Source organism: Dunckerocampus dactyliophorus, chromosome 11, assembly GCF_027744805.1.
Source record: "Dunckerocampus dactyliophorus isolate RoL2022-P2 chromosome 11, RoL_Ddac_1.1, whole genome shotgun sequence".
Lineage (NCBI taxonomy): Eukaryota > Metazoa > Chordata > Actinopteri > Syngnathiformes > Syngnathidae > Dunckerocampus > Dunckerocampus dactyliophorus.
This window is the reverse complement of record NC_072829.1, coordinates 21,466,179-21,482,363: the sequence shown is the minus strand read 5'-3', so window position 1 is coordinate 21,482,363 and position 16,185 is coordinate 21,466,179. Positions and strand designations below refer to the sequence as shown.

At 40.5% G+C, this 16,185-nt stretch overlaps 1 protein-coding gene across 3 annotated transcripts in view; it reads right to left on the bottom strand.

Moving 5' to 3' along the window:
• Positions 1 to 1,340: 1,340 nt before the first annotated feature.
• The window catches only part of adam19b (ADAM metallopeptidase domain 19b), a 44,632-nt gene continuing 29,787 nt past the window's right edge, over positions 1,341 to 16,185 (bottom strand). For 2 of the 3 annotated variants that reach the window (XM_054791667.1, XM_054791668.1), the window contains 15 exons: positions 11,903 to 12,069; positions 11,739 to 11,823; positions 11,472 to 11,611; positions 10,353 to 10,530; positions 10,197 to 10,286; positions 9,924 to 10,119; positions 6,821 to 6,929; positions 4,595 to 4,811; positions 4,417 to 4,494; positions 4,223 to 4,331; positions 4,015 to 4,141; positions 3,824 to 3,926; positions 2,316 to 2,543; positions 2,157 to 2,245; positions 1,341 to 2,024 (listed from right to left, as the gene is read on the bottom strand). In XM_054791667.1, the coding sequence (XP_054647642.1) occupies positions 2,018 to 2,024; positions 2,157 to 2,245; positions 2,316 to 2,543; positions 3,824 to 3,926; positions 4,015 to 4,141; positions 4,223 to 4,331; positions 4,417 to 4,494; positions 4,595 to 4,811; positions 6,821 to 6,929; positions 9,924 to 10,119; positions 10,197 to 10,286; positions 10,353 to 10,530; positions 11,472 to 11,611; positions 11,739 to 11,823; positions 11,903 to 12,069 (1,923 nt within the window). In that variant the 3' untranslated portion in view covers positions 1,341 to 2,017. The remainder of the gene's footprint in view (positions 2,025 to 2,156; positions 2,246 to 2,315; positions 2,544 to 3,823; positions 3,927 to 4,014; positions 4,142 to 4,222; positions 4,332 to 4,416; positions 4,495 to 4,594; positions 4,812 to 6,820; positions 6,930 to 9,923; positions 10,120 to 10,196; positions 10,287 to 10,352; positions 10,531 to 11,471; positions 11,612 to 11,738; positions 11,824 to 11,902; positions 12,070 to 16,185) is intronic. The other variant, XM_054791669.1, reaches the window with a different exon arrangement.

The window sequence follows — 16,185 nt, the reverse complement described above, 5'->3', positions numbered from 1 at the left end:
TTGTTGTGCTGAAATTTATTTTTTTTTACATTTTTAAGTTTTTTTACGTTTTTTTTTACGTTTATTGTTTTTCCCTAAAAGTCGTATTTCTCCTCCTTTGTTGAGAGGAATTGCTTTGCATTGTTGGGTAGCAGATTATTGTTTGTTTTGTGCATTATTTTAACTGCTACCAGATGAGTAAATTTTAATAAGTGTGATTTAATGAATAACGGGTTTGTGTGTTCTCTAGCATTGTGGATTACCGGAAATGACCTTTTTTGTAGAGCAGTTAGTGAAGGAAAGTGTACTTTTGTAGTTATTAAACAATGACTAAGATACGGTAACATCAGAGAACAATAAAGAATATCGAGTGACTTTTGGTCCAGAGCAAATTTTGCTTTGTTCTGTATTGAAGTGTTTCTTGTTACTTTATGTTGTGTATTTTTAAGTGGGATTTCCAGCTCCTCATTCTGTCATCTATTGTAACGCCTTGAGATTTATTTTCGTTCACTCTGTCAATGTCTACTCTGTCTCCGTGTCCTTTCTGCTATCATCAAATAACGTTATTTTAGTATAGTCCGTTTTTGTCAAATCATCTTTTGAGTACAGTCATTTCCCCTGTTTTTTTTTTAAATTTGTATTATTAGCTCTTGTGTGTTTTCTACAGAACAAAATGCAGTAGTATCGTCAGCACATAATACTAACCTTAGCTGTTTTTTCACTTTGCAGGTTGCAGGTACATTTCTGTATAGGATGAACAGTTTTGGTCCCAGCATTGATCCTTGGGGTATGCCACAAGATATACTGTATGTACGTACAAACTTGCAACATATTCTCCTAGCTTAACACAATGCTCACATTGTGCCTAGAGTAAAATAAGTGCAATGATCTTCCAGCACAACAAGACAGATTGACTACAACTATCTGACTTTAAAATTTGTTGCATTAGTTGACCAAATTGGTCTAACAGAAAATGCCTGTTAAAAAAGATATTGCTATTAAAAAAACAAGTACAGTAGATTCCTGCTTTTCGTCGGGGTTACTCTCCAGAACCACCAGCACCAGAATGGCACAAAACATAATCAATAACGCATACTATTGTTCACTCGCGACACAATCTAAATTTAAGCCCTAAATATGCCTCACAGACTTATTAAACACAATTACAGTATAAAAAAATTTAAAAATTGCCTATTTTTGGAGAAAAAAAATCTGCAAATTTGTTGAATGCAGGGATCCACCGTAATTGTTGTATTTTTTTTTTTAAACTCTTAACTCAACCCAAAAGGCAATTCAATAACTACGAATGCATAGAAAAAGCCCAAACAGGATCAAATGCATAACATTTTATTGACTTCCAGTCGAAAATGAGATGAAATTACAATGCCTGAGTTTGCATAGAAGTTCTTTGGAGAAGACAAAATATGGCAGCTGTGTTTCCATATTACTTTTAACACCAATTACTTCCCAAACCTTGAATGGTACCTTCATGATACAGGTTTCCCTGTTGCAATGCTTATTATCAATGATACTGTACAAATCAAGACAAAGGAACATACAGTATATCCATTGTACTTAAACAAATATGATATCGTGTATTTATTATACTGGAATCTTTGCTGTAAATAAAAAAAAATATCAAAAAAGACATCTGCTACACTTCTGCCATCTATTCCTATCGTGTCTGCCTGGTGCCCATACAGGCAGGCGCAGTTAAAATTCCAGTATTACCCACAAATAAGAAGCATAAGAAGCACTTCAGCACTGGCATATTTTCTTAATATAAGATATCCATTTACAGCTGGTGCTCTTTCAGAGGCACCACGTTTATTAGATCATGTAAACATTCATTTTTCTTTGCTTTGGAATAAATATTGCAGACAATGTTTCATCACAGCTGACATTCACATCAAATAATTCACATTTCTTTCCCCCGCAGTCACCATGTAAATAAAATGCAGTCCACAGGTCCAGGGTGTCAAGTACAGTGTGTCATTTTCGTACGTGGTGGCATTGGTCCCCAACATCTCCCTGAGATTTAAGATCTAGATTAGGGGAAACAACGAGACTTCATTTATATTGCATCAAATTCTGCCTTCACAAAGAAAATTATGTTCAATTTTAATGGACACTTTTATACCGGTTCTCATTTGATGATGTTATTTTGTCTAACTCACCTGTTTGCATTTTTATGTCCAGCAGATGGCGCCAAAGCAGCTTTTCCCTTCAGCAATGCATTGGCGGTGACGATTTGGCCTCTTGCTTGCTAAAAAAAATTACAACAAAGACAAAGTTTGCTGAAGAGTTCATATATATGTCGACATACTCATATTTACCACTGACGGTGTGCTGACAGGACAAGTTGGGGGAGGCCTGCTAGGTGGTTCTGGCCGGGGATCAGAAGGTGAAAGTGAAGGTGCAGGTCCTGAGGGTGGCGAAGGTGCTTGTTTTCGCCTCTGCTCATGTTTATGGATTGGGACAGGTGGTGGTTTCACTGTTGGACGCACGATGGCAAGTTTGGAGCGCGTTGGATGCGCCTGTCTCAGATGGGGAGGGGACTTTCGCTGTGCAAGAAAGAAACTTAAGTGAATGGTACTGATATCACTCATTTCTGTAGTCCTTGGGGGTTTTATTTACTCAACTGCAGAGATGGCGAGTAGTTTATTTACCTGTTTACATTTATATAATAGTATCAAGTGCAAGAACTAGAATACAGACACAATTTGGAGCATTTCACAACAAAATACAAAACTAGTTTCCACTAAACTTTATAGAGGGGCGAGCACATTGACCAAGGAAGATATTAAAGCGAAGTACATTATAGCGATCTAATTTATCTTATTTGTTATGTATTGTGTAAAACTAAGACATGAATAACATCAAATTAAAAGCACAAAATGAATGCTGACCCACCATCCACCAGTTCAAGTCAATTTTGCTGTCTACCATCCTTCCCTCATTTGTGAACAAGACCTCAACTTCACCTTCCTTATCAAATTGCTGGCACTTGCAGCTTTTTTTTTTGGCTCCGTGGCAGGTGTTTTAACAGACGCACTCAATAAAAAAATGCAAGGACAGTGAGTCAGCGCTGCCTTGTTTGGGTACTTGATTTTGCAGAACGATACAGTACAGGGCAAACGGAGTAGTAAACAGAGGCACATTTTTGTGAACATTTTAGACAAAAACCAAATCCTACAAAAACCGGGGTGGACAAAAACTGAGATTTGGCTGTAATTCTTCAGGGGAAAAAGGAGGGGTCTATTGCGAGAAAGAGGCCTTTTTGTTTCAAGTTAATTGAGATTCAGTGTTAGTCACAGTATTCAAGTGAAGGCCACAACAGGAGGAAATACTGTATATGCGACAAGCAGGTGCTGAAAATTGTGTCCGAAGATGGCTACAGATCTCCTATTTGAACTACCATGCAATGTTGCATACTTTCAAAATCAACAGTACTTTGACAAAACAAGTACAGTCGTCCCTCGTTTAAGAAAGGGTTTCAAACGGAGTGGGGAAGAAGAACAAAGTAGGAAGCCAAAAATGTAGCACTTCCACACGGGATGGGAGGAGAAGGTAAAGTGTTGAGGTAAAGTAACGTAATGTCATGCCACATCAATGTTTTGTGTCATTATTGACGCCTAGTGACCAGAATACTACATATGACTTGTTGTTCAATATTTTTTAACTAATAATGAGAAATAGTCAACCACAAAACAGCGATCATTTATTAATTCATGATTTAAAAAAAAACGCAATCAAGTGAGGGATGACTGCACGTCTTGAACAACACTAGCTGAAAACTGAGCTTGGTACATTGCTGACAAGATTTCTTGTGTCATTTCTGTACCTGTTGGTCTGTGTCTTGCTTCTTTAGCAAGAATGTGGGGTTGGTGTGACCGTTCCCATGACCGTCAGTGTGCAGAGATTTGGCTTCGACTGGCACCGAACAACTTTAGGTCCAAAACACATCGACAAATAACGCAAATGCAAATGCATGTTATGCTTGCTACAGTGTAGGACAGCTGCAGGACTACATACCTTGGTACAGGTAGAGCAGCTGGGCTTTTAAGTGACTTGAGTTTATGTTTGTAGCAGCACCACAGTCCAACAGCCAACAGGACAAAAATAAACAGAGGAAGGACCAGCAGGGCGGGAAGAATATTGCCTGTTGGAAAATAGCATATGAGAAAAAGTGTGGTACCAAATAAAATAAATCTTTTTCATACATAACAGGAAGTCGTCCTACTGTGTTTGATGACAGGTCCACTGTCCGCACTCCCACCAGCCCCCCACTGGACACACAAAGGAGGAGCCCAGCCATTCTCACAGTGGCAGTTGTGGTTGTTGTTACACAGCTAGTGAGAGAGGAGGAAAGCAGATTCTAACAACCGGTCGTGTCCACAACTTACATACACACTTCTTCATCAAGTATGAACTCACCCCGTGCCCATTGCATTTGGCATGGCAGTCATCAGCCCTGAGGAAAGATGCATTGCGACATTCGCCATTGAAGCAAATCTATTAAAAGTGAATAATAAATATTACATGTTATTAAAAACCCAACGATGAGTGCGCAGATGCAATCATCACCATCATTATAGTAAAGTATAAGTCTCACCGAGTCATCGCCACATTTAGTGCCCGTTATGACGAGGCCTGGGTCCAGAGTGTCTCCCTGCACCTCCTCATCAATCTGCCCAGGCTTGTAGACATGTGTCCCCATACACTTCACCCTATTGTTGCCCACACTCACTGTGGTCTCGATACGCACTGCATTGCTCTCAATTGGCTTGGACGCTGAAGATAAACACTGGATCTTACCGCATTTAGCATCTCTGTTAAAAAAAAAAAGGAAAATGCGTCATTCATTACTCCAGTACATTATCAGATTAACTACCCAGTCTCCTATAGCTGCTGGGTGCCTGGCAAATAACCAAAAGCAAATAATTCGGGTCTCTATGTATGCATTGCATATTGGGTCGCGGTCGAGGGCGGGCACCTGAACAACCTCGTCTTCAATGGCCAAATCTGGTTCTTGGGACAATGGAACGTCACTTCTCTAATGGGGAAGGAGCCTGAACTTGTGCGAGAGGTTGAGATATTCCAATAAGACACAGTCAACTCACCTCGACCCATAATTTAGGTTCTGGAACCAAACTCCTCGAGAGGGACTGGACCTTGCTCTACTCAGGAGTTGGGTAGAGGCTGCAAACTGGTGTTGGCTTATTAATAGCCACTGTGTTGGACTCATCCCCAGTGAACGAGAGAGTCACTTCCCTACGACTTTGGGTTGGGGAAAGGGTCCTGACTGTTGTTTGTGCGTACATTCCAAATGGCAGCTCAGAGTACGCAGCCTTCTTTGGGTCCAACAGAGGGGTGCTGTAGAGCACCCCTGCTGATGACTGCGTAGGTCCACTTGGAGACTTTAACGCCTATGTGGTTAATTACAGTGTGACCTGGAGGCGCGTGACTGAGAGGAACGGCCTCCCTGATCTGAACCCATGCGGTGCGATGTTATCGGACTTCTGTGCTAACCACAGTTTGTCCTAACAAAGATCATGTTCGAACACAGGAATGTCCATAAGTCCACCTGGCACCAGGACACTCTAAGTCGCAGGTGACTGCGATAGACTTCGTAGTCAGATAATCAAACCTGCATCCAAACGTGTAGTGAGGATGTGCTGGGAACTTCTGGCTGAGTCTCTCGTTCATCAAGTCTTCAACTCTCACCTTCGGCATCTGCATCTCGGAAGATGACAAGGATATTAAGCCCGAATGGGCTGTATTCAGTGCCTCCATTGCTAAAAAGCCGGTGCCAGTTGTGACGACAAACCCCAAACCCATGGGGGGTTAGGGCTGCCGTCAAGCTGAAGAAGTCTTATCATGCATGGATGGCTTGTGGGACTCCTGAAGCAGCTTACAGGTACTGGCGGGCCAAGCGAGGAAAAAACTTGTGTGGTGTGGGGGGAGTTCGGTGAGACCATATGGCACGGTTTTCAGTCGGCCTCAAAAAGGTTCTGGCAAACCATTTGATGCCTCAGAAAGGGGAAGCAGTGCCCGGTCCACACTGTTTATAGCGGGAACGGAGGCCTGCTGACATCAACTGAGGATATTGTAGGGTGGTGGAAGGAATACTGAGGCCCTTCTCAATCCCACTGACATACCTTCCGTAGAGGAAAACAGAATCTGACGACACTAAGTCTGAGGTATCTGAGGTAGTCAAAAAAAGATAGCAAAGCTCCGGGGATGGATGAGTTTCGCCCGGAATTCCTGAAGGCTGTGAATGTTGAAGAACTGGCTCGGTTGACACGTCTCTTCAACATTGTGAGGAAGTCGGGAACAGTACCTACCTCATTTAAAAATGTTTTGGTTTATGGAATAATATATGGAATTTTATGTAATGATTTTAGAATGAGTTCATGTTTTTATGGAATGATTTTATGAAGTGATTTTACCCTTCTTTTCTTGAAATAAATAAATAAATAAATAACTTGCCTTGCCTTGCCTTGCCTTACCTCTGGATTGGCAGACCGGGGTTTTCATTCTTTATTATTCTGCATTATTATTTATTATTAACTATTATTACTGCTGGCGTTGCCATTTGCTCCTGACTCCTATTACAACATTGGTTCTGTTTCTGCTGTGTTGTGCAAAGTGCTATGATTTCCTTTCCACTTTCTCATGCACTTCAATCATTATTCCAGTTATACAATTAAGTTGTTTTTTTCGAATTTTGAATTTGCCGACCCGTCCTCTTTTGTGAGGTTAGTGAAGTAAACACACCAAATATAATTTAATATAATTTGAGTATTTATGCCAAATGAAGCAAAGAAACAAAACTCACCTGTCCTTACAGCTCCTGTATTTCCCAAAGACATCTTTGCCACAGTTCCCATACATGTCCCCTGCTTCGTTAACCTTCTTAAAACACACGTCAGGAGCTGGACGGCCATCTGCACGGAACACACACAAATACACGCGTAGTGTGTTATTCCACCTCCCGAGAGCAGTTGGCAACCCTTCACTGTCTGTGGGACTCCTGTGATACCCCTCTGGGGTGACTGACTCCATGTGAACACGAACACCATCCTATAACAATTCCTGTTAAACAAGGAAACCATTTGTGATCTCTTCCCTTTAACACCAATTTTATTAAGATTGTTGACAAATCATTTGATCATATTTAAGCAAACATGGAAGATACCTAGTGGATACATCGCTGGATATCAGTATAATTCTTTTCCCCTTTATTTTTCATGATCTGCTTTTAGAAAAATACTTTTTAAAGCGCTCTGACTCACAAAGTATGAAACTCCAGACCCTGAAAATGAGACAACCTGTCTTTATCAGACTTTGGGGAAAAATACAGTCACAGTACACAGTACTTCTTTTGAAAACCAGACCTACAAAAATGTCTTATAATCTTGCATCATTTACCTTCAAAAGATCATTACTTAATAATATGATCACAAATAAAAGTTGTTTGTTGTGTTTCTCTTTTGACCTCAAATCATCCTGTTTGTGTTGGATATTCTCTCACATGGTTTCTTCCTTATAAACAGAATTGTATGACATTTGGTTGGTAATAAAGCTAAATGTGAACTAGTGTCAAAACATTTCTATTTGCCTGAATGTGCCTGGACTGCAAGTGATACCGGAATCAACCACAAGAGAGGGCTAATACAATGCTGCCAGATATAGGGAGTCATTATACTTGGTAGACATTCTTAAAACGTACAGTAATCCCATATGGGTTCTACATTTTTACTGATGACATTTCAAGCCTTAACTTGTATTACTTCAGTATTACTTGAGCTTCACACTCCCACACACCTCAGATCAGACCAAAATCAGTTAACATTCATGTCTAGCAGATGACTTGTGACTTGACTCAGTGCCTCAATTAAAAACCCTAGGGCATTTTAAGGCATCAATATTATCACTACATCCTCCTTTAGTGGGGAATATAATACTGTAAAACACCCTGTAACCTTTGTTTTGAAAGGTGCAATACAAATAAAATTGACCTTTAGTATTATTTACTTATTCATTAACAAACAATGTTGATTATTGTTTGAATTAATGCATACAACATGCAACCAAAGTTTGGGAGCAAAAATTGACATATTCTGAATAGAGACGCTCGATATTGGCTTTCTTACCGATATGTGATATACACATATTGTCCAGCACTTCATTACTGATACCAATATTGGCAGAAGCTCTTCCCTCAAACTAATGTCGGGTAATGAACACGTTAAGCTTCTTAATTTACTGTGATGCAATTCACAAACAAACCATGATGTTTGTGCAAAATGAGGCGACTGCAATATGCAATCTAAGTCATAAAAAAAGCGATATATTTGTCGTAAACATTTTGTTTCAACAAAAGTCATTGAAAAAATCACAACCGATCATCAACTAAAATAACATGTTCTCCTTCCATCAACAAGTAAGACAGGATCGTCTTAATAAATTTGCAAAAAAGAATACAGTCAAATAAAGCAGGGGATGCTCCGACCAGGGTTTTATGCTGCCGATACCAATCATCCATGAGTAACATCAACCGATACTGATACTACTACCGATCACATGGATTAACTGTACATTTTTCAGTTTATTTATGATGAGTCTTATTGGCCAGGGGCGCCGTATAGGGGGAGACGTTAGGACAATTCCAAGGCCCCCTGATTACCAGGGGGTGCAAAAATTTGTGAATTCCTGGCTGCACCCTTGCTATTGGCGGTATGATCTGAAAAAGGAACTGCAAAATTATCTTAATCTTAAACATATTTTACTTACTTTGTCAAGAGAACATGTATCACTGGGGAAACTTATAGAGGATGAGATGCCTTCTTTAAGGCAGTGGCTCTCAATTATTTTCTGTCATGCCCCCACTGAGAGACAGAAATGTTTTCGCACCCCCCTGATTTGAAATACTATTGACAAACTCATATCTATTTATTTATCTGTACTGTACAGACCGTACTCAAAACTGAAACCAGCTAAATGCAACAAAATGGAGAGCAGTGAAGCATACAAGCATATTCAAGAGTCAAATTGTTGGCAGGTCTACAGTAATATTGAAAGTCGTCCCTGGCTCTCACGTTCCCCATGCCAGTTCACCGCGCCCACTCCAGGGGGGCCCGCCCCACTATTTGAGAAGCACTGCTTTAAGGAGACTTTTGAAGTGAGAGTACACGGTCTGGTGGAGCTGTAAGCAGGACTTCCAGGTAGCAGTCAGCAGAATCCAGTGTCTTCCACTGCTGAGAAAGGCTGGTCATCCAGTCCGATTAATTCAATTATTTTTCGGGTTATTTGCTTAGCCTTCTGACAGTCACGCACATATGGGCGAGTGTTGTCCAGCGTTTTGGCTGCATCAGCCGCCGTCTGACTGATCCGTGAGCCCTGAAAACTCACCATCCTCCCAAGTGTTTATTCTTCAAATGCTGTGTTCAATTATTTTTCCTGGCATGTGTTGCAGCATGCAAATTTAACATCACTCTCACAAATGGCAGATAAGCTCCACGCGGCAGACTTGTTTGTTTTGGTTTTATAGCCTCTCGCCTGCGCAGTGAGAAGGAAAGAGGGAGGGGACGCTACCCAAGACATGACAGCAAGACACTACACTGCACACAGGGATCGCTACAGGCTGCAGACTACAATAGTACGAGCCACAGGTGATCGGCTTTTATGATTGGTGTTGAAAGGCATTTATCGGGGTATGCTGATCACATGCTTTTCTACACAAATTGGCCGACGCTGATCAGTGGTCGATCGATCGGATCCAGACCGCGGACATACTAAGCTAGCAAGCTTCTTGTTGTGTGGAGCATGATGTCATCACTCACACACCTAAAGTACATCAATATCAGCGGAAAAAAACATTGTCTTGTTTTTAGGCCAGTATTGGCTGTGAATATTAATCCTAAATGCAAGTTACCCACCTTGTCCCCATAGTGACCGGCACTGTTGCTCCAGTGTGAGGCACATTCCCGTGTAACAGTAAGCCTCCCCATCTGCACACGATGTCCCATCCACCAAATAAAAGTTGGCAGGACAAGCCTCTGCCTTTCCATCGCAGTACTCCGGCAGGTCACACTGGCCTGATGGGGCACGACACAGCACCCCGGGACTCTTCAGCTTAACAGTGCGACATGAACATTAGAGTAGATGAAAGAAACATCAGCCACATGACCGTCAAACTATTATGTTGCTACCTTGCAGTTATGACAGCAGACACCATGGGCGCACTCAGCTCCGGCTTTTAAAGTGCAATTGTTTGCGTTACAGCAGGGGCTGGTACACTCCTGTGGAGAAAGTTATCTGGTGAACCCCTGTCTTCACACGGATGAATACTACAGACACAAACTGACCTCCTCCTCGCCGCAGTCACATTCCTCCCCGTCCTCAAGGTAGCCATTGCCACAACGCTGCCCTCCATACATGGATCTGGTGTTTGGTACATTGAAGAGACACTTGCCTCCTCCGGAGTTCAGGTAGCTCTTCAGCTCCCGCATGTTACAAGCATTAAACACACGTGGAAAAGGGTGTCTACAAGAGGGGGAAGGGGGCAATAAAAATGGTGATCTATCAATCTGCACTTGCTCAGTTTTGATTGACAATGTCAGAGAGGTATTTATTTAAAACACCCCTGGCCGAGACAAGCATATAGTAAGATCGCTGCATAAGACTTCCAAACGTTAGCTTAGCTTCCACTTCACTTGTCCACATCACTACTTCGTGGAGCTGCACTTTAAGTTTTTAGCCATCACTGTACAAGCCGCAAGGTTCAAAACTTAACGAAAAAAATAGCGGCCTGTACACCGGAAGTTACGGTACATTACAAAATGAGAAAAGCAAAATATTAAAATCAGCCAAACCAACTACAACAATAAACATACTGTGAAATTAATACCTGAGTGTTATCTGATTTACAGTGGATACATTTATTTTTATTATTATTTATATATATATATAAATAATTTTTTAAATTAAACATTTATACATACATGATGATACAGGTAAAATGGACAGCATACAGTACATAAACCACTCTTAAAAAGCAAAGAATTTTTACATGTTTATGTCTTTATGCTCCACTGCTAATGTTTTTTCATCAGGCACTTTGTTCGGCAGTCCTTGAACGCGCCATGGTTGCTGTGCGATGGAAAAGTGAAACTTTATTTAACTTCGAGACTGATTCCAGTTGTTTATCGATCATCTTACATTACCATTCATTAGTGGGAGGTACCTGTACATTTCATACTTTAAAATGCATGCAATAAGTGTGTGAGACATACTGAAGAGGGAAAGGGAGGTTTCTGGAACGTAATCTAACAATACAACAGTCACTCTTATTGCAAATGTTGATCCGAAATCGGAGGAGAAAGTGAATGTCAAGCTATAGCAGGAGGACTTACTGTAGTGTATTTTCAGACCTCTAAAATACTCAACTTTCAGTCATGACTCGTGTGAAAAAAAGTAAAAAATACCCAGTAGCAGCTGCCATGATGCAACCCCCGTCCTCATCTTTGGCCTGGCAGCATCCAACGCTGTCATGACTCATACCAAAGTTATGGCCCATCTCATGCGCCATGGTGGCAGCGACGCCAACAGCTGACTCTGAGTGGTCCTTTTCCAGAATCACAGGTACAGAAACACATTTAAAAAAATGTTTGCTCATATACACGCTTTACAATACATGAACATAAAAGGAGAACTCTACACATGAGACGTGAAGACTTAAATCTGATGCTTACTGTGTTTACTCCACCAGATTGGTATTCAGAGCACATGGCTCTGAGAGGTGCCAGTCCGATGGTCGCACCCTGGAATGACCGTCCCCTGGAGACGGAGGGTGTTTATGAGATTTGACAACCCGAATGCAACTCATCATCTCAGACAAACGAGGTGAAATACTGACGTGATAAGCTGAGCGTTGTCGTTAGGAAGCACGTTGAGCTGTTTGCGTCTCCAGGACAGGAATGCTGCAAGCGTGCTGTGAGGATTGTCGGAGACTGTGATCATGTCCTGGCTGGTCCACACCTCCAGACCAATCAATGCCACACGGATGCTCAAAGCCTTGTAGTACTGTGTGTGTGTGTGTGTGTGTGTGTGTGGAAATGTACAATGTATACAGAGGTATGAACAGAAGAAGGATATAATGGAAACGCATTGTTGTACAGTAAATTACCACATTGCATCCCACCGGACACCCCCCAATTGCTTTAGATGCAGTACTTAATAGCAGGGATCAATAACTGGTGGCTCGGCGCTGTCCAATATGGACCTGGACCTCATTATTCAAGTATTTTAAGGTTTGACGGGGTGCTTTTATTTGGACCGGCACATCTTTTTTCAACTTTACAGTACTTGTTAATCAGCTCAGGAAATCCACTGACCAATTGCTTGCGACTTAAGCCATCCCATGTGACAGTACTCTGCCAATCAAATCCGTGCGTTGGCGCTAAACATTAGGACTTTAAATACAACAGGGAAAGCGAGAGAGGGAAAAAAGCAAAGCGAATGACATGGGTGATTGTTTCTGCATCTGGACCTATTTCAATTTTAGTACCTCTGCTGCAGATGTACCACAGCAAAAGTAATTTACTCACTTCTGACTCATTCACAACAATTCAGACTAATTCTGACAAAAATTCAGCCACCCTACGACGGAAATTCATTTCAGCCATTTGTAACTGCGATCTCGTTCTTTCGGTCATGACACAAAGCTCATGACGGGTGAGCATCTAACTAAAATGCTCAAGCCAACAGAGAAATTGGAATTGTTTTGGGACATTGTTCTTGTAAGCAAAATTGCACTTTCATTGAAACAAGTTGTTTTTGTCAAATACCTCATGATGGGACATTCCTGGTTTCGCTACTGGGGGAGTGCAGCGATTCTCTCTCGCTAAAGGACTGACGTGACTTCCTCATTCCAGAGGAGGCTTAATGGTGAAGACACCGCTTGCACGTCTCACTTATTTATCCCAGTTTTAACAGGTGGGTGTCCATTTAAAGTGTCACGAACGACATGTACACATTATAAATATGCTTAAGGACAACTAAGGTGTATTTTTGTGACATTTCAGAAAGGTTTAAGTGGTTTTGTAGCCATCTTTGAACAGTCCAGTATTTCTGTTTTTTTCTGTCTGTTCTTTTGGTAAAATGGCGGATCCTGCTCTTTGGTGTCGCTAATGAATGATGCCGATGATTATTATGTTTGTGACTTGTTGTATACATTAAGGTGATGTTAAGCACTTTGGGAAAAAACATCTGTTTCAAAGCCTGCCATTTCATGCACATAGATAATCTTTCACTCAGTGCCCAATACATTAGTTGCAATATGCTAGCCTGTTTAATACATAGTTGAATATGCACTACGAGAGAAAATGTCTTTATTAATGCAATTGTCTATTTTGGAGAAATTTGATATGATATGTGGTGATGACTTCGAAAGAACCCAATATTGCATGTCAATGTTTATTAATGGAATGTAAATAAATTCCACTGAGGAGGCTTAATGAAGAAGACATCGCTTGCACGTCTCACTTATTTATCCCTGTTTTAACAGGCCATTACACCCTCCACAATCTGCTGAACTATAATCGGTTAATGGGATCTCATACTGAGACCTGTAACACATTCACCAACACCGCAATTCTGAACATCAACAATATAACACAAGTGCTCATGACACCAAAAAAAGTTGAAGAAGAAAACAATAACAAAGTAACCACTTAAAACTGCTGTCGTAGATAAACAAACAACTATGAAATATGAGTGAAATAAAGGGATTATTCAAGATTCAAGAGTTCTATTGTCATGTGCATAGTAAAACAGATTATGATTATGACACAATTTTGACACGCCCCTCTGCGAGTTTTCTGAACTGACACCATCTTGGTTTTGACGTCACTACTAGACTGCGTTCCGAGACCCAGATTCAAACAGATGCAGCCACGACCTCACAGCAAAGCCAAGAAAGTGACTTATTCACAGCAATAACACAATACTGACATTCAGTTATATTGTGTTGTGATAACTATGATATAACACACACAAAATGGCCACAAGTATGTTTTTTTTTTACTCTCAGTATGTGACACAGACAGCTGGAAAATAACAGACCAGTTAGTCATGGAATGAAACCGCATAGTATTATTCTAAGATATTTAGATCAGATCTTGTAAAAAAAAACAAAATGCATTTGATGACAGATCAATTGCAAGACAGACTAGAAAGACGAGTGACAGCAAGCTATGTTTGGCAAGCAATTCAGGTCTAGATCACTTACGGGTGACATCGGCATCTAGGTGCAAACAAGCACTGCCAGGAACGCACACGAATAAAGTGACATATTCACACTAACAATAACATTCACTAATGCTGTGTTGTCAGGCGTATGATATGTTTTACTGGCAGTGATAGCTACAACTGATAGCACATTAGCCTCTTCCACAGTCAAACATTTGTGGGTTTTTGACTTATTTCCATCCAGCAGAAGCCTCCAACACAACGAGTGGAGTATAATATAAAAATATATATAACAAACAACAGCAATTCATCCAGAACTGGATCGTAACAAGTGAGAGAGCATTGGTGTGAAGGAGAAGTTCCGTGAAGGACCGTCTGGTGTTGACGTCCCTTGCCACTCCTCCCCCAGACCCGGAAGAACTGCTGAAATGTTTAAAAAATGGTAAATTGTCTCAATATTATAATATTATAATATTAGTAGACATCTAACACAGGAAATATGCCTTTCAATGTTATTTTTCATTGAGAAAATAACAATATTAATGTGTTTTGGTGTTGTCGGTTCCTATAGTTACGAAGCCTTAGCTTGATGCTCCCAATTCTTCCCTCCCTGAGCTGAATAAACCTAAATCACCTTTTATCCTAATATCAATCAACTTAAAGAGTATTTAGGCTCCTACAGGTGTCATGGGCACTTTAATGTTGCTTACACAACTCTTGCATGTAGGATTGGCAGACACTGTGGTAACAGTAGTCTAACATTGCCTCTGTACGTCTCTGCCCAAGCGGAACATTAATATGGTATGTGTTTGTTTTTAAGTGGTGGACTGAATAATATTTGCACAACAAACTTCTGAATTCAAAATTCTGTTCATTATAAAATAGCTTGAATCACGATGCCATGAATACTTGTATATTTGAACAAAAGGCCAATGCTAATGTCACAAAGTGTACCATTATAAGTGGTAGCCTACAGTATGTTTAAACAGTGAATCAGGGTGGAAAAACTAAACATAGCGCTATAGTACATCTGAACGGAACAAACGTCTACATGAACGAGTGCTTGACAAAACGCAACGTTGGAATTGCCAAGAAAGCACATGGCTTGAAGAAGCGGGGAAAAATCCAAGGCACTTGGAGTGCCAACTTAAAAATTTGCATCAAGATGCCAGAGTGCAGAGGGATCACGTTTATCATCATTGGACAATGTCAGCATTACACAATTTCTTTTGCCATTCTAAGTGTCTTTACCCCACATGGTCAGACAGTATCTGAAATGAGTTACATTTTTTAAACAGGGCTTCATCTTCTACCGTTAACATGACACTGCTATGAATGGTTATGTTTTTGCAAACATGGCTCTGCTATAATGCTATGCGCCAGACTGCACAGGAGGTTTTAGGCGTGGTAAGGAAATAAATGAAATAAAACCTTTTTGATTTCTGTTATAAAAGTGTGTGTCTGCTCTTGTACTTAAAAAAACACATATCTTTAAAGCCTGGTGGGCGTTGGTGTTATGGAAATACCATTGAAACCACGTAGATTTTTAATTATGCTGAAATGTTCAATGTTCACATTAGTTGAAATAAAATTGAAATTGTGTTAATTTATGGATATGAACTCAATGTTGTTTCAGTGTTGGCAGAGAGTGCAAACTGACATTGATTCAATGATCTAACGTTAACAATTCACTGCTGATTTTACAATGTGTCAATGTTCATTTGCCATCTGTGAAGCTACTGTAAAATCTTGCAGGTTTTTTTGCATATTCTTGTGTTATATATTGCTGCTGGTTTTGCTGTGCTAATTATGGTAATATGGTAATGGTTTAATTTGATTTGAACATTAAGACATACAAAAGCGATAATATGTGGTAATATAAATGTCGGGGTTTTCCCACAATCATCCATGCATCCATTTTCCATGCCGCTTCTCCTCATTAGGGTCGTG